The sequence below is a fragment of the Procambarus clarkii genome, chromosome 1 (genome assembly GCF_040958095.1).
Source record: "Procambarus clarkii isolate CNS0578487 chromosome 1, FALCON_Pclarkii_2.0, whole genome shotgun sequence".
NCBI classification, from domain to species: domain Eukaryota; kingdom Metazoa; phylum Arthropoda; class Malacostraca; order Decapoda; family Cambaridae; genus Procambarus; species Procambarus clarkii.
Window position 1 is genome coordinate 57091261 of NC_091150.1, and position 27533 is coordinate 57118793.

Sequence of the window (27533 nt, forward strand, 5' to 3'; positions counted from 1 at the left end):
GGCAAATGGCCTGTCACACTTCATTCCTCTTTCTATGGAATGAATAATCGACAGCACTTCCTTAGCTTTGCCGCACATATGGGTGCCCTGAGGTGGACCTCATCGTGTCTACCATCGCTTTTTGGCAGTTGTTGTTCTCCTGGCTCGATGATGGCTGGCCCAACCTTGGTTTCAGGCACTGCTTGCTCTGTGTCTGAAACTGGGCATTTTTCTGCGGCTCCTTACATTCAGCAGGTCGGTCCAGTGAGGTACCTCGCTGGTTCGACTTACTCCTACGCGTTCCACGTCTGGCATTTCTGACGTGTGCGTATATCCAAATGTATGGTGATTAGGTGGCTTCTTTCATGGTGTCCCATCTGTGGTCTTTGTCTCGGCGGCAGTATGAAGTCTCTTGGCAGTCTTTCTCTTATTTTCTTTCTCGCCATCAGGTTTTGTCATCGGACTGGTTTCCTTTGTCCATTTGTAGCTTTTTCTAGATTGGCATCTCATGCCTAATACCTACTGTCGCTTTTTATTGTGCAACGTTTTCAGAGTTGCCGCAGCTTGTGTTCAGGGTGGATGTCACTTCATTTCGTAAGATTTCTGGTGCGTTGTTTCATCTCCCGCTGGCTCATGTGCCACCTGAGCCTTCTTGGTCATTGGACCAAATTCTTTCATTTCTTTCCTCTTCTCAGTTTGTGGTAGCCCTTTCGGTTCGTCATTGTTTATGGAAGGCTTTGTTTTTGTTGGTCTTGGCTTCTTGGGGTCAGGTTGGGGAGTTGCATGCTCTTCTCCAGAGCTGGGGGTTTTGTTTCTTTGGTTCTTGGGGTCGTCTCCTTTTCTGGCTAAGAATGAGACGGCGGGCTTCCGAAGGGGTCCATTGGTTGTGGTAGCTTGGTTGGTTCTGCCAGGGGTGCATCACATTCTGTGTCCATTAGCTGCTTTATGATGCTTCCTGCTGGCCATTGGTTCTGTGTCGGTGGATGTGATCTTGGTTTATCCGGTTTTCCTGGTTCCTTGTTCCAGGGCTCATCTTTCTCTGGTTGTCCACAGTGTTATTAAGTTTAGCCAGCTTGTGGTCTACCCTCGCGCCCATGATGTTAGGACGTATGCTGCTCTTTACTTCTTGGTATGACTTTTTACTTTGGCTGTTTTGTAATATTTCTTGGGATGATGTCCGGGCATGGGAGTCCTGGAGGTCGAACTGGGTAGAGAAAGGTAAGCATAACAAAACAGGCCCTACATGGTAAGAAAATTGCAACTGAAAACCAAACAGAGAGGCAGAACTCCCTCAATCTCAAGGAAACAAGCAAATGTCACACCTCGCTACCGTTCATCCGCACAGCCATTCCCTCCCCGGGAGGGGGAAGCCCCAGACCCCCCATGCGCCTGCTATCCAGCAACTCCAGTTTGGAGGCCAAGCATTAAAACAACGCGAAAAGCGCTAATCAGAGGGAGGATGCCAGGGGTGCACAGGACCAGGAATGATGACCAAATATTGGGCGGCCAGGACCCTGTTCGACTTCCAAAATCCCCGCACCCGAATATCAGCCCAATACGTGGTGCCAAAGATGACAGCCAAAACAGTAAACTTTTGAACATGATGGGCACGTCACAGGCTGGCTAGACTTAACCCTTCCACTGCTCAGGGGTCCTGAGGACATTTACACCCCTGTGCGCAAGAAAAAAAAGAATTCAAATTTTTTTTTTTCGTCTTCTAAACATGTTAATTTGTGTCCCCTGAGCACGGGAAAAATAATAACAAAATTCTATTGTACATACCAATGACACAATTGAGCCGACAAGTTGGCCGATGACGTCACAGAACGTGAGCGCTCAAGGGTGCTGCATCAGGCAGCCGTCACTCACGGCCGCTCAGGCGGCCTGAGTTGCCACGAATTTATTTTCGCGGAATTATTTACAGTATTCTTGGGTCATTTTACACAATTTTTTTTCGCTAGTATTGTTCCAATTATTACCACTAGACGTTGTATTATAATAAAAATGGTATAAACTCACTAGGCGCTCACATATTAGTGTCACAAGTATGCCCACCAAAATGGTATAATTTACAGGAAATATTCAATGTATTTGTTTTTTTTTCAATATAAACACAAAAATTAACTTGATATGTACTTTTATTTACAAAAGAATTACACATTTAGTAGTCGTGGAGACTATGATACTGTGCAAAACAGTCGATATGGCACAGAGGGACGGCACACGCTTCGCACCATGTCAACACCAATTTACGTTTCTGTGGCCTCAATTTGGTACTGGAACTTACAACACACCGATGCTGGCCTGCTGCACGAGCTCCAGTTGGTGGTAATTTCTTGATTTGGTGTACCAGAAAGGCCTCCCTGTAAGCGAGGCTGGGTGCAGGAGCATGGTTCAATATTGGGTCTCGAATGGGTCTTTGTATGTCAGGTGTGTCCTTGCCAAATTTACCTAGTAACTGTTTCACAACTTGAAAACTAAACGAACAGAAATATGGTTTTCTACCTGTTTTCACAAGATACATGTTGTAACTGTTCAGCATTGTTACATCAATAAGGTGGAAAATCATTTTCTTCGTCCACTTCACTGTTTTCCGTACACACTCTACAGCACCCACCATCATGTCACATTTATCAACTAAAATGATGTTGTAGATGTTGTTGTCCATCACACAATCTGGCTTATATATTATTTGTTGTTCTGTTCACCGTGCCACTGTCCACCATTGTACCAGGGTGAATGGTGGTCAACATGTTCACTTCATGTCTGTCTTTCCACCGCACTGAAAGCATTGCACCACTTTTTCTTACCTCGCAATCACCTACTTGCATAGCAGTGTCAAACACAGGCATTTCCTTTCGTTTTGGCTTTACTGTGCCACACACTCCAGTCTTATTATCAAGCAAGAATTTTGTTAGCAAGGGACTGGTATAATAGTTATGTGTACAATATGTGGCCCTTGTTCAGATATGGTGCAAGCAGTGTCTTCACCACACTACCTGAGAAGCCATGTTCGTCATTAGCAGGAATATCTACATTTGTGGCTGAATAAAGTATCATGTTTAACACCATTCCTGATTCACAGTCACAGAGCACAAAGAATTTCAGTCCAAATCGGTGACGTTTTAGGGAATATACTGTTTGAAGGCAGCACGTCCTTTGAAAAGCACAAGAGATTCATCAATAACCAGCTTCTGAGCTGGTACGTAGTAATCTCGGAACTTTCCAATCAGGTCATTTAGCACGTATCGGGGAAAAGATCTGCAATTCCCACATCTCTGTTGTCAAAGTCGGGAATTTGTGGAACAAAATCTTCCCCATCACTCCATACAAACAAACCTGCTGCCTTCCAAGAGCCATTAGCTGCACCACGGCGAGGAATTCGGTGACCAGGAGCTGTAGCAGGCATTGCAACAGTAGGGGCAGGAAGGGTTGATGAGGAAAAAGATTTGGAACATGAGGGAATTTGTTCCTCATTGTCGCCACAATGTTCCATGCGGCAGCGCTTGGCTGGGCGGGCAGCTGATGCGGCGAAACTTGTACTGGCACTAGCAGCCGGGGTAAAACATTCTCCGATTCTTCATCACTAAAGCCTGAGAAAGATTCACCTGTTTCAGACTCGTCGATCATATCATAAACGTGCAATGGAACAGTTGAACGACGTGTTTGGGCGCGAGGTGGTGTTGAGTGGTGTTGAGTAGTAGCGGGTAACTCGTGTGGCATCCTCACCCTCGAGGCACCAACATGTTCACCCTCACTATTCGTTGTTTCTATTTCTTCAGGCTGTGTATAATCTTCATCTATATCCAAGTCGTCAATATCAGATTTGTCAACGTCCTTGAACAATTCATTTGCAATTTCGTCTTCGGTCAAAGACTGCGCGGTGCGGTGCGCTGAGCGAGGTCGCACGCTGGGTCGTGATGCGCTCGCCATGGTGTCTGGCCACTAATTAAGGCCTGTGAAACAATGGAGGCCTGCTCTGGATTTTTTCTCAAGATGGCGTCTGTTTACAATCGCCCCTGGCTACGGTATGGGTGACCCCTTTACACTGCGGGATATTTGAATTGTGCCTGGCAGCTTTAGGCGTATATATACGCCATGCGCACGGTGGGACATATTACTCATGGTGTATATATATGCCATGCGCAGTTTAAGGGTTAAACCTTAAGCTGCTAAGGGGTCCTGATGAGATTTACACCCCTGTGCGCAAGAAAAAATCTAAAAAATTATTTCGTCTTATAAAACTGTTTGTGTTCCATGAGCACGGGGTGGGTGGGGGTAAATTGTAGGTGACTTATGTTGGTCACAATAGGCCGAGGAAATCTCTCGCTCTTTTCTTTCTCCAATCCGTGCCCTGTTGCTTTGGGGGTGTTCTGGAGTGCCGCTGTGGGGAAGTCACGAGGTTTATCCCTGCATTTTAGGGTGGGGAGCCTCCTTCGCCGCTCCCCTCCTCCTCTCCAGCATGGGCGCCCTGGCCGCCTCCGGCGGCTACGTTCTCATAGGCTTGCGTCATGGCCCTTCAGCGCCTATGTTCTGCAGGTGAGTTGGTGCGGTCTGGCGTCTCCTTCGTCCTGACGCTGTTTTTGTTTTTGGAGGTAGGAATGGGTGTACATACGTTCTTGAGAACGTGGACCGTACCAACCGCGGTGCTTACTGCAGGGCTATTGGTCCATACAGGGCAGCTCTTGTTCTCATCTTGCCCCTCTCCTATGCTTGTCTAACCTTGCTTGAGTTTGGGGCCCCGCCTCCACCTTGTTCCACGGTGCAACGGTGGGGGTGCCTGTTCGGTGGTACGTTTTCCTGTGTCGAGGGTTTTTGTGCTCGCCTCCTTGTGCTTGCAGAATTGGGTTCTGGCTCTTTGGTTTTGCCTCTCCCCTGTCATTAGCCTGATGGGCGGATTCTGTGCTTCATGCTTCATGAACTGCCCTCGTAACGTGGAACCAAGGGTGGGCAAACAGAGCAAACTTCTCCCTCAGCACCTCGCCAACGGGGCAACCCGCGAAGGGACTTGCCCGTTACAGGCAACGGGCCGGTCCTGAACATGGACAAAGACCAAAGTGGAACTCCGAGAAAAAAAATTAACAAAAATTAAAGAAAAGCAAGAAGCCTACTTGTGAGCAGAGCCAGCACCAGGCCGAACAGACGAAGATGGCTCCAGAGGAGGCACCAGCACAAAAGCTGCACCAAAGGCCTACCTCGACAATCAGAAGCCCAGACCCAAGAAGGGCTGTCTGCAAGCCAGGAAGACCCTGAAACTCCAGAAGAGGCACGTTTTGGGCACACAGGAGGTAACCACCAAGGGCCACCCGAACCTCCAAAGGGGAACCCAAGAGGAAGAAAATCTTTGGAACGAAACCGAAGAGCCCAAAGGAACCTGGGGGGAGCCTAAATTACCACATTTGCCGGCGGAAACACACCACAGAAGGATGGGCCAAACACAAGACCCAGAAAGAACCCCGGCCAAAACAGCCAGAAACGGACCGAAAACTGGGGTTCAAAAGCCGTGGGAGCAAGCAGAGCAAACAGGCACAGACATTGGGCCCAAAAACCAGGGGCCCAGAACCCAAACACAGACAAAAAAACACAAAATTGTGCAAAAAACCAACACCCAAACGTTTCCAGAGGAACAGAAAGGGCAAAACGCCCCAAAAGAAAGAACAATACAGAGACACGGCAACAGAAGGAGAAAAAACTCCAGATGGAGGTGGAAAAAATGCCCACAAAATGCGGGTGCATGCTCCCAGGCACATGTAAACAAACTGCAGCACCACCCTGGTAGTCTAGCGGAGAAGTGCCCGCAGAAAAGAAAATGTCCACTACAGCAAAAGGAGATGCAGCCGATGCAAGGGAGCAAAATCATGCCAGCAAATGGGGAAAACAAAGCAGACGGGAGGAGAGGCCTTGGGGCAGAGCTGTCCTCCACGCCTTCCACCCCTGAAGAAAAGGCAGAGTCCAGGGGAAAGGCAGCAAAGAAAAGAGGGGGGGGGGGGGTCTGCTGGCAGGACTCGGAAGCCTCGGCAGGAGGAGCAGGCTCGAATGCCTTCGTCTCCCAAACCAGATAGGGCAGCCCCTGAAGCAGCCCGAGTCTCAATACCAACTAAACCCTGCCCCGATTCCGAAACCCTCAGACGTTTGGGAGCCGGGAGCAGGGAAAGGGGGGGGGGGTTGGAGAGAGAAGGACAAGGGAGTGCGGATGGAACCAAAGTAAAGCGACTAACACCCCCAAGTCCAGGTCCCTATAACCGAAACAGGGCAGCCTAGGGGCATCCAGGTGGGCAACCAACCTAGCGCTTTGCAGCAACTTAAACCTAGCAGGCAACGCGGATGCTGCCTGTACCGGGATAGCAATGTCATCTGAATGGGTAAATTGGAGAATAAGCAGACACACGACTCGCCAGACTCCTGGACACTCCGGTGTCTTTGACCCAACAGGCAGCATGACGGAGGCAAAAGCAGTGACTGTTACCCTGAGACAAGGGCACACAGCAACCTTCAAACTTGCACAAGGCGAGCTGGAACTTGGAAGATGCATCCACAGATCTTCCAGACCCCGACAGGGTTTTCCAAGACCCTTAGGCTGACTCCTATGGGAAGCCGGGGTATGGTGTTGCTAACCAGTTAGACCTAAAGCTAACAAGGGGGAGATCAAAACACTGAAACTCCTGCAACATGTACAGTCACAAGGGGGCCTAGCAGTTTGCCACCAAAATATCAGAAGTTCTATATCCACACCAGGCAGACCCCCACCAGCAAACAATAAGTAAAAGAAAACCCTCACAAAAGTACATCCCCAGAGAAAACAGGAACTGGCTGCTGCATAGGTAAACTGGTTGTGCAACATCTGAATGCCCTAACCAGCAACAATACCACTTCTTACCCAAGGTCAAACAAGGGCCTCGAAACCAAGGAGTACCGGACCAACTGGGCTGTGGTGGGTATGTGGACCTTGGAGTTCTGCCTCTGCTTGGTTTTCGGTTGCAATTTTCTTACCAAGTGGGGGTCTGTTTTGTTATGCCTAACTTTCAGGGTGCCTAATCTTAGTCGATGGCAGATAAGAAAAAAAAACCAACCACAGGGGGGTTTTCCATGGGACCATTGCTCCCTGTGCCTCTGATAGGGGCCAGGTTCTGGCTTGTGGTCTCCAGGTTGGCTTAACTCCATTGACTAATGCCCTGGTCTAATGTGTTGCATATTAACCCTTAAATTGTGCTTCGCATCAAATGATGCTTTGACCGACTTGCAGTAAATTGCGCACCGCATCATATGAAGCTTTGGAATACTACGCAAGATTTAAACAGCCTGCAGATACACAGGATTCACCACACCTTCATCAGGGCTCTTGTAAACAGACGCCATTTTAAAAAAAAATCGTGGGCGAAATTCCCGGGTGTTAGGGGCCTCAGTATTGAGTGAGCTACCAAGCCTGACGCATGCAGCATGAGCTCACAGCACTGCTGTTCAGCTTGTGACCACAGCATCACCTAAAAATGCCATAATATACTTGTTCATGCTATTATGTAGCGATGATATTATTACAGAAGACCCCTGACTGTGATAAAACTGACCAGGGATCTGATAATAGGATTGTGGTGATATTTAGCGCTGTGCTCCATGGAGGGAGGAGTAATGCTGTGGGAGGGGAGGGTTATATCTTGAGGTTATCTTGAGATGATTTCGGGGCTTTTTAGTGTCCCCGCGGCCCGGTCCTCGACCAGGCCTCCACCCCCAGGAAGCAGCCCGTGACAGCTGACTAACACCCAGGTACCTATTTTACTGTTAGGTAACAGGGGCATAGGGTGAAAGAAACTCTGCCCATTGTTTCTCGCCGGCACCTGGGATCGAACCCAGGACCACAGGATCACAAATCCAGCGTGCTGTCCGCTCGGCCGACCGGCTCCCCGGGTAGTGGCGTTGTCTTCTGACTGTGTGTGGCCACCTTTTATTGACTGCACTCACCATACCAGCTTAATGGTTCGCTATGGTGAACACAAATGTAGATACTTATATATAACATGCGTATAGAGGGTATAAACAGCAAAAGGAGTAGGTTGGGAGCCGCCATTTTGGTGAGGGCGGTGGCGTCGTCTGCACGATTTATCATGTTGTTTACTGGTGACCATAATGGTCTTTGGGCACCATACCAGTTTACTTGTACAAGTATGGTGAATAAAACAGGTAGATATTTATATATAATGTGTGTATATAGCGTAATAACACCACAAACAGTAATGTTGGAGGAGAAATATTAGTGCATCTGGCCTTGAGGTCGGTAGCCATCAGCTGACTGTGTGAGTAGCTACGTCTTTATGCCTTTAGTCACCATACAAGCTTAAATGTACAGTTATGGTGAACAAAACATGTAAATACTTATATATAACGTCTGTATATAAAAGCAAAAACAGTATGGTGGGTGGAGAATGGTGGCAAGTCAGGTGAGGTGAGGGAGGGAGGAAGTGGCAGCCAGTGGCGGGCTGCCACTGGCTGCCACTGCCACTCAGCATACCAACTTAGTGGTTCGTTATGGTGAACACGAATGTAGATACTTATATATAGCGTCTGTATATAGTGAATAAAAGCAAAAACAGCATTGTGGGAGGAGAGAGTGGGTGAGTCAGGTGACTTGAGGGAGGGAGGAAGTAGCAGCCAGTGGCAGGCTGCCACTGGCACTGCCACTCAGCATGCCAACTTAGTGGTTCGTTATGGTGAACACTGTGAGAGTGTCTCTCAAGATTCTCCCACAGCTGACTGGAATGGCTCATTGCTGTGCACAGTGCACCGATCTTGTGCACAAGGTCCTATTTCTGTTAACCCTGGATAGTGACCTGGCATGTTGGGTATCTCCAGAATGCCCACTTAACCAGGAACACTTTCATAATATGGAGGCCGCCGTATGTCCAGGCAGGAAGTAGATACAGGGAATTAAGCATACTTGCCACCAAAGGGTCAGTGAGTACATCGGTGGTGTAGCGTGGGAGAGGGGAGACGCTAGCAGCATCTGACCTCTGGGGTCAACCGGTGCGATGGACAATAACAGCTATGACGTGTTCGTGACGTGTTCATGAGGTCACTCCTGCTACTGCTCATTGAACGAGCTAAGATGATTGGGTCCCGCTCATTTGCTGCAATGCCATTGGTCAAAATGTAACTCTTTGTGTTGGGTGCCACAAGATGCTCGGCAGCACTTGTAACCCATTCAAGTGAGGGACACCAAACCTAGAGGACGTGTTCTGTTCTACCGGCCAATAGACTGAACACCGTCTATTCCTAACCGTCAAGTTAACTCAGTGCCTGGAGATTATACGACACACCCGCCCAGAATTACGGGTTGTGAATATAGTATTCAGAAGCCTAAAGTGACAAATCTCCAGAGCGAAACAGACTGGTATCAGGTAACCCCTGGTGACAAAGATCGTTGTGAGTGACTTAAGAGTGAACTAAGGCAGCCGCTGCCTAAGTAACCTGTGTGTGACTTTACCACAAGTGTACCTGCATGGTACCACAGCCACTCGTCCCGAGCGTGTACCCCAGTACCTCTGTACCTCAGTACCTCTGTACCTCTGTACCTCAGTACCTCGAGGCGCCCGCCGCCGCCGGCCTCACACTACTACGTGACGTCTCCACCTTGCTCATCGCCAGTGCCAGTGGGTGCGCGTGTGTCTGTCTGTTAAGCATACAGCCCGCCCTACTGCAAGTACCCTCCGTGTCTACGAGCGAAACCAGCTGTCAGGCCACCTACGAGTGCTTGTATAAATGTGCCTGAGTGAGTGAGTGAGTAAGGAAAAGGTACCTATCTGTAAGTACAAAATTTTGTCATTGTTTTATTGTGTCTGTGTTGATCTGAGGGATCAACCACAGTTCTCACCTTCTCATACCTGTCACAGGTCATAGGTGAATCGACGGTGTATGCGTGTTTATCTGTGTGGTATCACTGCATTTCACTAGTCTGTGAATGTGAGCTTCACATACACCACACATTTAGTTATTGTGTGATTATTATTGTGCATGTTATTGCCTGTCCCATTGACAGTGTAGTTGTTGATTTATTGCATATCATCATTACCGAGTATCCGGTTGGAACTCTTGTGATTCCTTTGCATACCGGCAGTTAGGTTGCCGTGTTAATGATTGACTGTCAACTGTGTTAAGTTAGGTGTTTCTCCACGAGTGGATACGAGTCGTTTAGCCAGACGTCAAGAGTCTCCTAATACAACCATAGCTTTGCTGACGCCAGTCTAAAGTAAATCAAGCACCCTGTGTATTAGTGGTTAAGTTAGTAAATAAACTACTGTTAAGCTTTATGCGGTGTTTCCGTTGAACCACTTCTGAATACTGCAAATATTACTCAAGCCTTCAGCTCTAAGTGTCTTCAACACCGAGTTGCCTATATTCACTAAACTATAAATGTGATGAGGACCCTAGGAGTCCCTTAAAGTGTTAAATCATTGAGGAGATTCCAACGATCAACGTGGAGCAGGACCAGGTGAGGCTAGTCTGAGAAGAGACCCTCAAGGACTCTAACTCGACCTTGCTCCCAGGCCCTGTACGGTTGCTCTCGTATTTTCTATTCTGCTAATTCTGACAGTTTCGTGAAGCGTCTGCCACATGTACAATGGCGACGTACGCATTGCAGTCGTGAAAGCAAAAAAGAAACACCCCACAAACACGAATGTAGATACTTATATATATCGTCTGTATATAGTGAATAAAAGAAAAAACAGTATGGTGGGAGGAGAATGTGGGCGAGTGAGGTGTTGAGGGAAGGAGTGGCTGGCTGGCTGGTACATGGCGGTCACTTCTCGTTACTTTTTGACTCATAATAGCAACTTAGTGGTTTGTTATGGTGAACAAAACATGCAGATACTTATATATAACCTGTGTATATAGTGTAATAACCGACAAAGTATTTGTTCACTGTTTGATGAACATACTTGAATCAACAATATGCACACCATATTTTTGAGTACAGCGATGATTCACTCATTTTATTATATAAATATATTACACTTCACACTATTGAATAATATTACAGCAAAAAAAACTACGAAAAATCAATCAGAGACATTGAAATAATTAGGTAATTATCTCTTTGTGGCAACTCCGGCCTGACAGCTGGCGAGCAACAGATCGCCTGGGACGCACGCTGAGTCAGCGCCTGTTTTTTGCCAGACTTCCCCGCCCTATAACGGGCAATATATGCCACTTACGATTTTTGTATTATTTTTCCCATGATCAGTGAACACAAATTAACAGGTTAGGAAGAAAAAAGTTTTTTTTTTTTTTTTTGTATGCACCTGTGGGTGTCAAATGGTATACAGCCATGCGCCATTTAAGGGTTAACCCGATAGCTCCAGGGAGCCGAAGGGGCTCCCCACAGAAAAGCTAAAATATGTTTAGTTTAAATATCTTGGAATGTGACAGAGAAGAAGGTAAGGAGTAGACTGAGTCAGGTACATTGAAAGCTCTAATTAGGAAAAACAAGATACAGTATGTTGGAAATGGTTGTCATGTGAAGGAAAACTACAAATTAAATTAGTACATAGATAATCTGGGAAGAATATGTAGTGTCGTATAGTAATAGTTAAAACAAGAGTTGATAGCATCTTGAGATATATTATGTATTTTATTCAAACAGTTGAAGAAGGTTCCAAGTTGTTATGTGGGGGAAAATATGGTATATGTCTGAACAGCATTCTGTACAAGAAATGGTAGTAAATTGGGCTTAAGTTTTGCAAAGAGGTAATAAATGTATTACATTTTGTTTGTGATAAAAAACCACATGAAAAGTTTCATGCAGCATTTAAAGCTTAAACTTTAAAGTGGCTGATATGCTGCTACTGTGAATATTTTGTAAACTAGTTAAAACACAAGTTTGCTGTTATGATAATAAGTTATGAAAAACTTGTACATATTCAAGCTTGAATAGTACATCTCATTTAGGTGTACAAGTCTCCTAAGGGCAAAAACTGATGTACTAAAAATCATAGTTGCTAACAAAATTGACATTATGTCCTGTTTTATAGGACATAATGTTAATTATGTCCTATTAATTCATGTGTCCTCAGTTTGGTTAGGTTAGGGCAATTTAATACATCAGTTTAGTGATATTGGGAACACTCAAGAGGATGGTTTGATTTGCTATACTTCCCATGCAAGTACGTTCTCACTCTTCTCAAAGTTTCAATAGGGTGGTGGTGTTGATTACATGTATAGTACTATATATTGAACTCAACATAGTAAAAAATTAAGTTATTTGTTTATAAATATTAAAGTATATTGTAGTCTTTAGTAGTACCAGTAATTAGTATTTTTATATTTTGATTTCAGAAAAGCAGATACAGAGTACTGGATCGCAGTGTAGAATTTAGTCTAATTAAGACTGAGGTTGAATTTTGGCCCAGACTGCTTGAAGACACAAAGAAACCTGCTTGGCTCAAAGTAAGGAGTTAGATGACAAGTTTCACCAGTTTTCTTCTTGATTGCAATATGGTGTGTGGATTGGCAAGTTGAGCCTAACACCTTAACACACATTTGGGAAGGTTTATGGGAGATCTGTCAAACTGAAGCAAACGAATCAAAACAAACAAAATGGCCCCCACCATCAATTCTGAATTGCCAACATGTGAGACAAATTTCAAGGGATTTATTGAGGAAGATATAAGAAATAGAGGGCTCATTGGCAGGTTAGGGAAAATTGAGGATTTGGTAAATACAGTACATGTACCCTGTATTTATGAAGGAAAATGTTTTATATTTGAAAGAAGCATTTCTCAATAGCAAGAGAAAATTAACAGTTTGATAGCCAAGGTAAAGGGACACAAATTGCATGTCAATCAACTTGAGCAAGATAATGCAATATGGAAATTGAAGGGGGAAGTGGGGTGGCTGAATTTGAAGAAACAAACGGAAATAGATACATATAGTGTGGAACTCGAAGAATCCCTACAGGCTAGAAAAAAATCTGGAGTTAGGTAAGGAGAGCTAAAGGGAAACTTCATGGACAGATCAAGCAGAAAAAGTTACTCAAGGATTTAATTATTAGGAAAGTTATTAGGGGGCCTGATGGCTGAGTAGACAGCACTCAGGGTTTGTAGTCTTAATGGTCCTGGTTCAATCCCCGGTGGAGGCGGAATCAAATGGGTAGAGTTTCTTTCGCCTGATACAATTGTTCACCTAGTAGTAAATAGGTACCTGGAAGTTAGACAGTTACTACGAGCTGATTTCTGGAAATGTGTGTGTGTGTAATTACCTAAGTGTAGTTACAGGATGAGAGCTACGCTCGTGGTGTCCCATCTTCCCAGCACTCTGTCATATAACGCTTTGAAACTACTGACGGTCTTGGCCTCCACCACCTTCTCACCTAACTTGTTCCAACCGTCTACCACTCTGTTTGCGAAAGTGAATTTTCTTATATTTCTTCGGCATCTGTGTTTAGCTAGTTTAAATCTATGACCTCTTGTTCTTAAAGTTCCAGGTCTCAGGAAATCTTCCCTATCAATTTTATCAATTCCTGTTACTATTTTTGTATGTAGTGATCATATCACCTCATTTTCTTCTGTCTTCTAGTTTTGGCATATTTAATGCCTCTAACCTCTCCTCGTAGCTCTTGCCCTTCAGTTCTGGGAGCCACTTAGTAGCATGTCTTTGCACCTTTTCCAGTTTGTTGATGTGCTTCTTAAGATATGGGCACCACACAACCGTTGCATATTCTAGCTTTGGCCTAACAAAAGTCGTGAACAATTTCTTTAGTATATCGCCATCCGTGTATTTAAAAGCAATTCTGAAGTTAGAAAGCGTGGCATAGGCTCCTCGCACAATATTCTTTATGTGATCCTCAGGTGATAGTTTTCTATCTAGAACCACCCCTAGATCTCTTTCTTTATCAGAATTTTTTAAAGATTTCTCACATAATATATAGGTTGTGTGGGGTCTATGTTCTCCTATTCCACATTCCATAACATGGCATTTATTAACATTAAATTCCATTTGCCAAGTGGTGCTCCATATACTTATTTTGTCCAGGTCATCTTGAAGGGCATGACAATCATCTAAGTTTTTTATCCTTCCTATTATCTTAGCATCATCAGCAAACATGTTCATATAATTCTGTGGATGGTGGGGTCTGTCTGTCCGTCGGGCTCACAGCACAGTTCGGGAGTTCGTGGCTGTCTGGTTTGCGCTTCGGAGGGTTCAGGTCACTACCATCCAGCTCCATTCAGACTGTTCTCTGGTGGTTCTTTGCCGGAACCACAGGGGTTCTCCTAGGTGTTTGACCTTTGGGGTTGGTCCCTTCGAGTGGCTTGTTTGCTAGTTTCTCGGGGTTTGGCTAGCCGTGAGGTTCATGTCCGGGGTGTGTTCTGCGTTCTGACGGACAGCCTGTCTTGGTTCATTCCTCTGTTCCCCGGATTGGCCAGTTGTCGCCGACTCATTTCGTTGGCTCTGCCAGACGTATGGACTCCTGGCCATGGACATCTTCGCGTCGGCGTGGTCTAGGCGTCGCCCATTCTATATGGTGCCCTTACCCGCCTGCAAGGCGTTCACGGTGGATGCCTTTCGGCAGGACTGGTTGAAGTGGGGGTACCTGTTCCTCTTCTCCTGGTTCAACTGTTGCTTCGAGTTCTGGCTCGGTTGGAGTCCATTCCCAAGGAGAGTAGTCCTTATGGTCCCTTGGGGGCCGGCCCAGCTTTATTTTCAGACGCTGCTTGATAGATGTCCGAACCCGGGGCGTTTTCCTGCGGCTCCGCCTCTTTCAGACCGGTCCTGTACGTGACTGGTTTGACCTTCTCCTCGGCTCTTCATGTCTGTTATTTTGACACGGGGATCACCATCTCTATGGTGATCAGGTGGCTTTGTTGATGGTATCCCACCTGCGAGCTTCTTCTTGGTGACAGTATGACGTTCCTGGTGTTTCTATGCACCTTTTTCTTGCTCTTCGTAGGTTGTCTTCTCGTTCGCATTGGGTTGTCATGCCCTCTCTTGGGTTTTCAGGACTACAGTTATTTGATGTTTCTTTCTGTCGCCTCGTTTTGTGCGGCGCTGGCGGAGCCGCTCCGGCTTGCATTCGGGGTAGACGTCGCATCTGCCCTGTTCTGTACGCTTTCTCGTGTTTTGTTTCACCTCCAGCCTGCTCATGTGTCGCCTGAGCCGTCCTGGTCCTTGATTAGGGTGCCCTCTTATCTTCTCAGTTTGTGGTAGCCCCTTCGGTTCAAGTTCAGTTTTCATAGGCCATATTTTGTTGGCATGGTCCTCTGTGGGTCAGGTCAGGGAGCTTCCAGCTCTTCCGGTGCAGGGGTTTCTGCTCTTTGGTACCGGTGGTAGGTTTGTATGTTTGCAGCCTTTCTCCGTCCTTCTGGCAACGGTCGAGACTGCTGCTTTCCGGAGGGGTCTTTGGGATATTGATACTTGATTGGTTCGGCCGGGGGTGCGTCCTGTGTTGTCCGGTTGCACCTCTTTGCCGTTACCTGCATACGGTGTCTGGGGATACGCTTTGGGTTGATCCGGTTCCCCTCGTTCCGTGTTTCAGGGCTTGGGTCTCTCAAGTCGTCCGCAGTGTTTTTAAGTCTTCCAGGCTGCGGCCTATCCTTGCGCCCGTGCTGTTCGGACGTTTGCAGCTGTCGCTGCTGAGTTGGTGACGTCTAGGGCTCATTTCGGGTGCGAGAATTTGAGGGTCGCACAGGTTCCTGGCCGTCCGTTCTTCATGCGCGTGTCTGCTCCTGTGCGTTCTTGTTGCCTTCGGTCGCAGGTTGTAGCCTGTTGTCTCGGTTTCGCATTGCGGAGTTTGTGGCGGCCGCCTCCAGGGTCAGCCCTTTCTTTTCCTTCTCTTTGGGTATGAAGCTCCAGGGAGCCGTTGGGACTCCACACATAAAACCAGTGTTGAATGTAATGAAACGCCATTTTCTGGGTGAGCCCCGGAGGCTCCCTGGCAACCCTTCCTCCCACCGGTCGGCGTTTTTTTCGTATTGGTTGAAGCTTAGCTTCCGAACTGATGCTAAGCAGTGGGCGTGGTGAGGTCCGGGGCTTCCCCCCTCCCCCTCTCGGGGTGGGGAGGGCTGCGTGGACAATCGGCACAGCAGTAAAGTGTGATGTTTGCTTGTTTCCTTGGGATTGTAGGGAGTTTCTACCTCTCTGTTCGCTTTTCTGTTTTAGTTTTTTACCATGTGGGGTTTGTTTTGTTATGCCTACCTTTCTGGGTGTCTAATCCCGGTCGATGGCAGATAAGGAAAACCCCAACCACCCAATGGGGGTTTTCCAGGGCCATTGCTTTCTGAAACCTCTCTGAAGGGGCCAGGTTCTGGCACTGGTCTCTGGTAGGTCTGAACTCCTTAGCTAATGTCCCGGTCTAATATAACATACATTAGCCCGATAAGCTCCAGGGAGCCTCCAGGGCTCACCCAGAAAATGGCATTTCATTACATTCAATGCTGGTTTTTTCCTGCTAGAAAAAGGAGAAGCTGACAACAACCAAACAAAGTGCCCACCATGGCCAAAAGAACAAAGGCCCCAGTGCTGAAGAAGAGTTCAACAGTTTCTGGGTGAGCCCTGGTGGCTCCTTGACACCCTCCCTCCCCCAGGGCATCAGGGTGGTTCCCATCATATGTACTGGTGGTGGAGCAACTGGCTAACCTGGTCTGCCTCCCTCCTCCCACAAATGAGATAGGAAGGTGGGGCTAACTAGGTTACTTTAGTTTCATGCATTTTTGATTGTTTGTTTATTTTGTTGGTATAGTTTTTTTGGGTGTTTTGAGGCTGCGATCTGGTTTTCTAACCAAGCAATGCTCTAAATTTGTTTCTGACTTTCTGTGTACCCTTTCCCTGGTTTTGGGTGACATGAATAAATTTACATGAAATTTTTCATAGCTATAGCTCCCTGCACCTCTCTGAGGGGGGCCAGGTTCTGGCTCGTGGTCCCTGGTAGGCCAATAAGAACTGAGACTGATGGAACCTTGTAGTTTGGCAGTATATATATCAGTATAGTAGCTTCAGGGAGCCACCGGGGCTCGCCCAGAAATTAGCATTTCATTACATTCATTGCAGGTTTTTTCTGTAACTTGATAGGGCTCAAGAAGCCTATAGAATGAGACAGTCATCCTGGGAACCGGACGGAACAATCGCCACCAGCGCGCCCTTCAAAGGTGGCGCGGAGAGCCAGGTGGAACTTGGGGAGGTCGTCGGCAGTGAAGGCCTTGCCCACCACAAAAGCATGACATCTTAATCATTAAAACAAAGGGGATTAAAAGTCAAAAGGAAGGGGAAACATGTTTCTAAAAATCACATTTACTAACATAGGAGGAGTGAATTAAAAAATACTGCAGTTAAACAATATTATAGCTTAATATCTAAGATGGCAGAAATATGGCATATGGATAGCTTAAGATGGCAGAAATTGTTGCACTAACAGAAACGAAATTTGATGATATTTTAAATTAGTTTGTATTCCCAAGGTGTTACTCAATTTGGAGACAAGATAGAAAAATTAGAAAAGAGTCTTTTCTAATTAGAGTTGCTGTTCTGTTAAAAGAACACCTGTAGGCGAGAGAGTTAATAATTGACAACCCACGAGAAGTTGACATAATAGCTCTGGAGATATATAATGGGGATGATAAATTTATAATTATAAATTTTTACAGTCTACCAGCAAGCAGCACAGGGACAAAAGAGGAGCTGGGCGACACACGAGAGGGCCTCATAATAATAATGAGAGAGATAGCAGTAATTGCAAATGGAGATCAATCATGATTATTGGTACTTGGTGACTTCAACTTGAAATCAATAGATAGGGTGGTATGTGAAGCAAAAATGGAGGACATTTTGACTACCAGATTTGTAAACCTCATTCTAGAGATATTCATGTTCTATCATGTTAAAAAGGTCATGGGAATGAGGGAAATCCAGCATCATGTAAGATGCTTAGGTAAGAGTCACTATATCCTTTTGGAAATAAAAATGCAATGTATTATAATCTGAATGAGAATGAGGAAAAAGTAGTTCAAAATCTTGATTTCAGGAGAGTACACTGGAGAACATAGCAAGTTCAGTAATGAATTTGATTGGAAAGACTTGTTGTTAGGCATGGCAGTAAATGAGATGTATACCAAGTTTTTTTTTTAAGATATATGATGAAGGCAAGGAGATTTATGCCAAAACTGAGATGCAGAACAAGAAAACAGGATTGGTTCAACAGGGATTGCAAGAGGGTCAAAGAACAAAAGACAAAAAAAATGGAATCAATATGGGAAGAGACCAAACCCTCTTAACATATAAGCTATAAAAAGGAGCAAGAAACAATTGCACTGCAGTGAGAAAGCAGCAGAAAGGCATTTTGAGAAAGGAATAGTGAGCAATTGTAAAACAGTCAGGTACATACTATAAATACATTAAAAGCAAGTTACAGGTAAAGATAAAATTCAGAGGTTGAAAATGAGGAACAGATTCACAGAGAATGTAAGGGAAATGTGAGAAACACTAAACAAACGGTTTCAGAGTGTTTATGCAAAGTAAAGTTACCAGAGAACTGGGGCCAGATTCACGAAGCAGTTACACAAGTACTTACGTACTTACCTCTACATCTTTTCTCAATCTTTGGCAGCTTTCTTTACAATTATTAAACAGTAAATGAGCTCTGAAGTACCAGGAGGCTATTTATAACAATAACAACAGTTGATTGGGATGTTTTCATGCTTGTAAACTGTTTAATAAATGTAACCAAAGCTGTCAAAGATTGAGGAAAGATGTCCACGTTCGAAAGTACTTGTGTAACTGCTTTGTGACTCTGGTCCCTGGACACTATACAAATTTCAGAGAATAATAGTTACATAAAGGTGTCTCGAGACGACGTGGAAAACTGCTAGGCAGTAGCATCAGTAAATGCTTCTCCTAAATTTTATTCTGTATTTTTTCATTTGTGTAGTTTCTCTTCCCTCAGGTTTTTCTGTATGATAATATTTTAACATTTTAGTTGTACACAGAATCTACTCTCGTATCTGACTTTTGTATTTAAAATTAGCATTTCTAACAGTTAAATAGAGGAACATAAAAATTCTTTACTCTAAGTAACATTCATGCTTTATGAAACTGATCAATTTTGTTTTGAGGTACTAATTAACTTTTTTTTTTAAAGATTGATTTTGACAAGTGGACACATGAAGAGGATTTATCGGATGAGGCACGAGATATTACAGATGACTATCCGGGTCTTTATGAGCAGATGCAGGCAGAGGAGATGGGATGGCCAGCAAAAAGTGAGTTGCAAGTTTAATGTAAACAAAAATACCTTGGCATTGGCAGCAGTCATACATCTTTAAATATTGGCTACATTTCATTAGTTGGAGGATTAGCTAATAAATTAACACTTAAGCAAATAACCCGAGCATTTTAGGATTTAAAATTATCATTATTTAAGTTAAAGTATGTACATACAAAATGAGTTACAAGCAGAATGTTGGATTTCTAGATAGAGCTAGTATATACTGTACCTAAACCACTAATATGCACAGCATTTTGGGCAAGATGTGAGAAAAAAAGCTTAAAACTAAGACTTAAAACTAACTGAGATCAAAAGTATGAAATTGAATTGAAGTAGAAAAAAGAATGACAATAATTACATGTTGAATGGAACAGCAGAAATTGCAACAGAACAGCAGATAGTAAATTTAACTAAATAAACACAGACTACAATTTTCTTTAACTTTATACAGGGGCAGATATCAGCAATTTTACAAGTTAGTCATTAATCGTTTCAGGTTAATCATTACTCACATTAAGGGGTGTGTGAGAGGAAGTAAACTAAAGATTTCAGGAGGTTTTTACAATGGAACCAATGTGGAGACCAGAGGTGAGTGACAAAAGGTCAGAGGAAACACTGAATGTCCTAACAGTCACAGTGGAAGAGGTTAAACAACACTTGAAGGAACTAGATGCAACAAAATCAATTGGGCCAGACTTAATATCACCATGGCTACTGAAGGAAGCTGCAGAGGTATCACCCACTCAGGTTTTTAATAAAACACTTAAAAAAAAAGATATTCTTCTAGAACTATGGTCAAGATAGGGGATAGACAGGAGGCACTAAATTACAGACCAGTGTCACTGACAAGTATTCCTTGTAAAGTACTAGAGTAATCAGGTCGAGAATAGTGGAACATCTAGAGGATAAACTTTGTAACAGTTTGTAGACAGCATGGATTTAGAGTGTGAAAGTCATGGCTGACAACCTTGATTGAGTTTGATGACAATGTTACCAGAATATGACAGGAAAAAATAGTAAGCATAAAACTCCCCAGGTAGCTCGCCATTTCTACCCTCATCCTATATAAGGTCCCTCAAGGGGCTCACAAACCAATTCAGTACACAATTATTAACACTTTCGCGCACCCCGCGCGCCACCCCTCAACTATACGATTTGGGTCCCAGCGTTTCACGGGAGCGGGCGTTAATTCCGAAAAGTGTATACTCTCTTCAACTTTGTCACTTCAATTCTCATTCTACGAGATTAAATTTGATATCATTGTGTTCGCAATAAAATTTTCTACAGCACTAAATGCATATAAACTCCAAAAGCCCAGCTAATTACCCGCAGCAAACAGAGAAAGTGCGAACGAGTTACCCAGGAGCACGCAAACGCGATAAAATGTTTTCACTATTTTCACTCTGGTCACCTCAATTTTCGTCCTAGGTCTTTCATTTTGGTCTCAATGGGTTCGCAATAGAATTCTCTAGAGGAACATTAGCATATAAAATAAAAAACCTGGTCACGCTCCAACCGCTGACGAGTTGAAGACGGGCCATGCGTTAGCTGCGAGTGAGCGCTCAGACGCCTTGCAGCTACACTCCCAATTCCCGCCCACAAATGTTTAGTATTATTACCTGGTGGTAATCTCAATTTTTGTGTTACAGCACTCATTTAGGTATGAAAATGTTCCTAATAGAATTCTTTAGATGGATATGTGCATATAAGGGCCAATTGAAGAATAACATTGCCTGTACAATACGGGAAAGTATGAACGAAAAAATAATAAAAATTTTTGTACTTACCACCTCAGTGTTGTGTGTTGAACATGACGTGGGTTGAACATTTGTTTTATCCACTCCACCTGCTCCTGGAAAACGTTTCTTGCAGGGTCAACCCATGTTTTGTATAGGTGGAGTGGATGGTGGGCAAGCATTACTGCTTATCAGCCCAGAATTTTTTCTTTCGATGGTATCTGCTGTAACATGGTGCAGGACACAATGCCACATCACACGTCTTGCACTTATAGTGTGTGTCCTTCCTTTTACCCGACAATTTGCACACACGACACCTCAGACGCTTCTGTATCTTTACTTGGGTATGGGACAAGTTTCTGCTGAGGCGGTCTGGATTATCCACAGTACGGGGTCTTGTTGCAGCAGAAGCACCACTAGTGATAATCACAGCCTCGTCTTCTGACTCAGACGATGAAGGTAAGTCTACAGGTACAGGTGAAGTGAATAGTGGGCGCCTCACACCTGAAGGTCCTGCTGTTGGAGCTCTGGGTGTTGATGGTCCTGGTGTTGCAACATTGGCTCCAGTGGCATTGACATCAGCAGCATGTGGGATGTCATCATCTTCCTCAGGCCAGTTACTAGACTTATAGAAGAATAGTGCAGCAATGACTTGTTCATGGAAATGGAGTAATGTCAGTTTCATTCTATCTGTTGTGTAGTAGTTGTACATCACAAAAGCATTGTAGATAGCCATTTGCACAAAATAGGTAATTTTCTTCGTCCATTTGTGAGTTTTCCTTGTGAAGTGATAATATTTAATCATTTGGTCAAAGTGATCAACACCTTTCATGTTTGTATTGTAGTCACAGATTGCATTCGGCTTGTTGACAGTTACCTGCTGCACTGAGGTTGTTCCATCACGATTCCGTACTCGTTTTCTGCGTTGAACCTGTTGTGTTTCTGCATTGTGGCAATTTGTTATGAGTGAAACAATTTGTTTATCTTTCCACAAAATTATGAAAGTATTGTCCTTGCATTTGAATAAAGTTTTATCTACTGGCACTTTACCCTTTGCTTGCATCTGAAGGGATTTAGGTGCACCACGCTGCAGTCTGAGGGTACCACAGGTGTATACCCCTACTTGAAGTAGTGTCTCACTCAATCTGACCGAATTGTAATAATTGTCCATATATAAATGGTAACCTTTTTCCTTCAGTGGTTCAATCAAGGCCATAACTGTGTCAATCGTCGTTTTCCCAACTCCTGAATAAATTTCAAAATCATAAATGTAGCCACTGGTGGCTTCAGCTAGCATGTAGAGCTTTATTCCGTATTTATCTGGTTTATTGGGATTATAGGTCTTGAAAGATAGACGGCCACGCCATGGCATTGTCCCTTCATCCAAACTCAAATTTTTATTGGGAATGTATATTCTCTTGAATCTATTTAGGAGATATTGCATGAGTGAGCGAACTTTGATAAGTTTGTCAACTCCTTGGCCTTGTGGTATGGACTTATTGTTATAAACATGAAAATATTTAGCAATCATTTCAAATCGTTTACCAGTCATAAAGGTGTTGAAACAAGGTATGTGCCAGAATCTGCCTGTTTGCCAATACATTCTAAGTCTTGGCAACGGGCAAATACCCATCAAGATCGTCAGTCCCAAATATCTGGCAATTTCTTTCACTGTCACTGGTTGCCATCTGTGCTTTGTCCTTTTCCCAGTACGTGCCTTACTTTAGGAAGCATACAAATTAGTTTCATAAGCAATATATTTCAGCAATTTTTGAGTCAGAAAGAGTTGAATGAAACCAAGAACAGTGGTAGGTACAGGAACAGTCAAGCCTGGTGTACCTGTAAAATTGTCCACAAAGGGTGCAGTATTGTCACTACACCATCCATCATCAGAATCTGTTGGTACTGGGGTACGTGTGGTACGTGTGGTACGTCTGGCTCTGGCACGAGCTCCAGTACCGCGCCGTGCACGAGTGGCAGTCTCGACCTCAGACTCCTCACTTTCATCACTAGCAAAATCCTCATCGGCCGTCTCTGTTTCTAAATGTTCACTACTTGCATCAGTATCGGTACTGACATCAGTTCCTCACTAGATGACCCAGACAAATCGTCAAATACAGCCTGAAACTTAGAGGGAGTTAGTCTCACATGCTTGTACTTCTCCTGTACACTACTTAGCTTCTGCTTTTCACGCCTTTCTTTCGCAATTTTCTTCCTGGAAGGGCCTTGTTCGTGATCACTATCCATCGTGGAGTAAGCGTAAATAGTTTCTAAAGCCGCAGTAAGAAATATAGCCACGGAAAATAGCCGAAATGTTCACACGTTTGAGACGCGAGGGGAGGCGACACCGGTCACAACAGTGGAGCGAAAACAATGGGCTGACGGCGTGTGCCGTGCCGCCTGCGGCCCACGAGGCGCAACAAAGAAAATGGGAAGACATCGGCGCGCATTTTAAAACCAGTCCCAAAAAATCGGATAAAAACCTGATTTTTGGCGATTATTTATAGTGGATGACGCAATGCTGCGTCATGCCCGTCATTACCGACAGTAAACGGATGACGCAATGCTGCGTCATGCCCGTCATTACCAACAGTAACCGGATGACGCAATGCTGCGTCATGCCCGGGCGAAAGTGCTAATCATGTTTTACATTTCACATTCCATTGGTAATCATGTGGCATACAGTGAAATCTCTTATTGATCATGCTGCCCCTGTTATGTCTTGTTTTGTCAATGGCAGACTAAACAAGTTAGAGAAGGTACAAAATGAAGCCATGATAATCCAAGATTATTCTCATGACCCAAGAAATACTATTACAGTACTGAGATAATGATGATATGATTGAACTTAGAGTATTGGGAATAGAATTTCAGAGATAAATGAAGCTTCGGCGGTTAGACTAATGAGAGGCGAGGGAGCTAATGCATTAATCCTCTCACTTCAAAAAGTGGAAACAAATGAATAATGCATTTGAAAGCATAAGATGATCCTAATGTTCTAATGTTGCAAAGTATGATGTCCTTCCAGAACGTACCTCATTGCCAAAGAAACAATTAACACTAACATGGGAGGAATGCAACGTATACGCAGTAATTTTTCCCTCCTTATTCTCAAACTCTTAACTTTGCCGCAGTTTGCTATTTCATTGATAAGTGACATTTCCTTGACCTGGCTGGCCTCTCACAGTGTTCGAGAGAACTCTACAAATGCCTCCAAAGAATATCCGATCAACTAGGCTGTGATTCATACGTCAGGCTGCAAACAGCTGCGTCCAACAGCCTGCTTGACCAGATGACCAATCTGGAGGCCTGGTCAGAGGCCAGGCTGCAAGACCGTTGATCCCCGGAACCTCCACAAGGTAAGGTAAAGTGCAGAGTGTTTCTGCAAGGAGGGGGTTTTTCCTGTCTTTGAATAAATTGGGTGTTGTTTGCTAAAGGTTCTTTCCCTTTTGGAAGTGGTCTCGTCAGGTGAGGACCTTGCCTTTTAGTCAAGGTAGGTCATTGGTTGGGTCAGGTTTCTGGGCTGTTGCACTTCCTGAGGAGGTTTCCTTCTCTGCTCATGGTCGTCATCATGTGCTGTGGGAGTCTGGTTATGTTTGGGGTTCACACCATGCCTTCCATAATTTGTCCCTTTGATGCTGTTGTGTGTGTGGTTGGTTCCATACTTGGTTCTCCACACGGTTGAGCAGGCATCTGGTCTGGTTTGCCTGCTCCTGGGCCCATGATTTGTGGGACCAGGACCAGCAGGTCCAGGTTTCACCCCACCTTTCATCAGTTCTTTCTCACCAAGTCCCCTTAGTTTTTATGGGTTCAGTTCCATGATGCAATCCTCGCCAATTGCTCGATGTGCTAACAAATGCCTCATCTCTGGGTTGGAGCTTTGTGACCAGTGCTCATCAGGCTGCCAGGGTTGGTGGTTAGCTCTGTTCCTTCAGGCACAAAGCACGGTATGTGAGTATGCAGCTGTGTGGCATGCCTTGAGGATTTGGTTTCATCTGTGTTCGGGCTTCACTTCAATTGCTCCCCAGTGGTTCATTGCCTGAATTAAGGGGGGGGGGTCACTTTGGTCAGTTCCCCTTTGGAGTTGGGCACTTTATGGGTCAGCTTCTAGCTTCTCAGAATTTGGTTCTCCACACGGTTCATATACAAGGTACAGTCTCGGATCGTGGGGCCTCGCTCAACCTCATGTCCCCGACCTGCTCCCGCCTGTCTCGGCACAGGACTCCGTCGACTTTTACCTGTGTGCTGCTGATACTAGGAGGTCCTTGAGGGACTTGGTTTGCTTGGAGGAGTGTTGCCAGGCGGGGTGTTGCCAGGAGGGGTGTTGCCAGGAGGGGTGTTGCCAGGAGGGGTGTTGCCAGGAGGGGTGGTCATAATCACAAAAAGGAGAGGAAAGGGGAGAAAAGCACCCCTAGGAATGACGGAACCGACGGACGCAAAGGGACATGGAACCGAGCTCGGGGAGGGGTAGACCTGAATCCAACACGTATGCAGAGGGGGAAGGAAAAACCCCACTCTGAGGAACTGCAAGCCCCGCTCCGAGGGTTCAAAAACCCAAGTGGGACAGAACGGGGCCTAGGCTCCTCAGGCAACCCCTCCCCAACCCCAGGAACCTCTACAACAGGACCCAAGGCCCAGTTGTCCCCCCCTCCCAAAGCCCCTGCCCTACAAGTAAAAGCCGGGGCAGCTGTACAAAACACTAAGGAAGGGAGCCCACTGGTCAGACCCTTACGGCACGGCTGGAGGAACAGGCTCGAATGCCTCCACCGCCACTCTGGAAGAGGAAAACCCCCAAGACCACCCGAGTCTCAACCCAACCAGACCCTGCCCCAACCCCGAAACCCGCCGACGGTTCGGAGCTGGAAGCAAGGGAAAAGAAGTATTCACAACATAAGGAAAAGGACTAGGAGGAGCGGACCAAACCAGAGCCGAAGCGACTCCCATCCCCAAGTCCAAACCCCGATAACCAAAACAGGGCAGTCTCGGGGTATCTGGGGCCGCAACCAACCTAGCGCGTTGCAGCAACCTAACCTAGCATGCAACGCCACAGCTGCCTGCACCCACATATCATGATCAGTGGCTTGGGCGAACGGAAGCACGTACAGACAAAAAACGTTGCACGACTCCGGGTCAAAAGAATCGCCATCCCAACAGACAGCATGGCGGAGGCACAACCGGTGAGTGTCACCCGGAGACAAGAGGACAGCAACCTTCAAACTCGCAAGATGCGAGGGGGGACTCAGGGGTCACATCCATCGGACCATGTAGCCCCTATGGGGTTTCCCAGCAAGGCCCTTAGCCTTCGTTACAGGCTAAGGGGTGGGGGGGGGGTGTGCGCAGACGGCGGTGTGGCGACGTGATGATGTCATGCTAGTTTGATAATTTTGTTTGGGGGAGTTCTGTCCACTTGTTCGACTTTCGGTAGCAATATTTTCACCAGAATAGCGGGGGGTTTGTTTTGGGGAGTCTACCTTTCTGGGTGTCTGTCCCGGTTGATGGCAGACATATAATGCTCCCAACCACAGAGGGGTTTCTATAGGCCATTGCTCATCACGTCTCTCTAAGGGGGGCCAGGTTCTGGCTCGTGTTCCCTGGTAGGCAAGAACTCCAAGCCCGTTCAGCCTGGATAGCTCGGGGAGCTGATGGGGCTTCCCCCAGAAAAGAGACGATGATAGAGCAAGCGTCGGAGGTGGTCTGCTCCGCTCTACCTGTCAGGAGGGAGTTGCCACAAAGATATTATTACCTAATTATTTCAATGTCTCTGATTAATTTTTTCCTAGTTTTCTGTGGGGAGCCCCTACAGCTCCCTGGAGCTTATTGGGCTAATGTATGTTATATTAGACAGACACATTAGCTACGGAGTTCAGACCTACCAGGGACCAGTGCCAGAACCTGACCTCTTCAGAGAGGTTGCAGGGAGCAATGGCCCTGGAAAACCCCCCCCTATGGTTGTGGGTTTTCCTTATCTGCCATCGACCGGGATTAGGCACCCAGAAAGGTAGGCATAACAAAACAAACCCCACATGGTAAGAAACTTAACAACAAAAACCGAACAGAGAGGTCGAACTCCCTACAATCCCAGGGAAACAAGCAAACAAGCAAACATAACACATTACTGCTGCGCTGCTCGTCCGCATAACCCTCCCCTCCCCGAGAGGGGAAGGGGGGGCCCGGATCTCACCGCGCCAGCTGCATAGCACTTTAGTTCGTAAGCTAATGTCAATCGGGACTGATGCTTCTCTGGCCTCAGTTTCCTTGGCGGTGTTTGCCTTCGTGTCACTCACTGCCATGTTTTTGTGTTGTTTTGTGGCCAGGTGTTCCTCATCAGTACTGGGGCTGCATGCACTTAGGGGCTTCCTTCCCTAAGCGCCTTGTGAGTATTGCCCCTGCGTGACAGGGTTATCTTTCCTGGGGCGTTCGGGAACCATTCCTGTAGAGGTTCTTGCTGCTCGGCATTTGCCTCGCCCTTGGGGCCAGCTGGGCTTTGGGGCCCTTGTTTGGCCTTGGGTAGGGACTGATATTGTGCTGGTTCGAGCATCAAGGTGTTGCGCGACCTGCTACCTACGTGGCGACCGGTT

The 27533-nt window shown here is 45.6% G+C and overlaps 1 protein-coding gene across 1 annotated transcript in view; it reads left to right on the forward strand.

Moving 5' to 3' along the window:
- The window catches only part of Hacd2 (3-hydroxyacyl-CoA dehydratase 2), a 175876-nt gene that overhangs the window by 55781 nt on the left and 92562 nt on the right, over window positions 1-27533 (forward strand). Inside the window, exons 3-4 of the mRNA XM_045732646.2 lie at window positions 12304-12414; window positions 19094-19214. Coding sequence (XP_045588602.1) covers window positions 12304-12414; window positions 19094-19214 — 232 coding nt within the window. The remainder of the gene's footprint in view (window positions 1-12303; window positions 12415-19093; window positions 19215-27533) is intronic.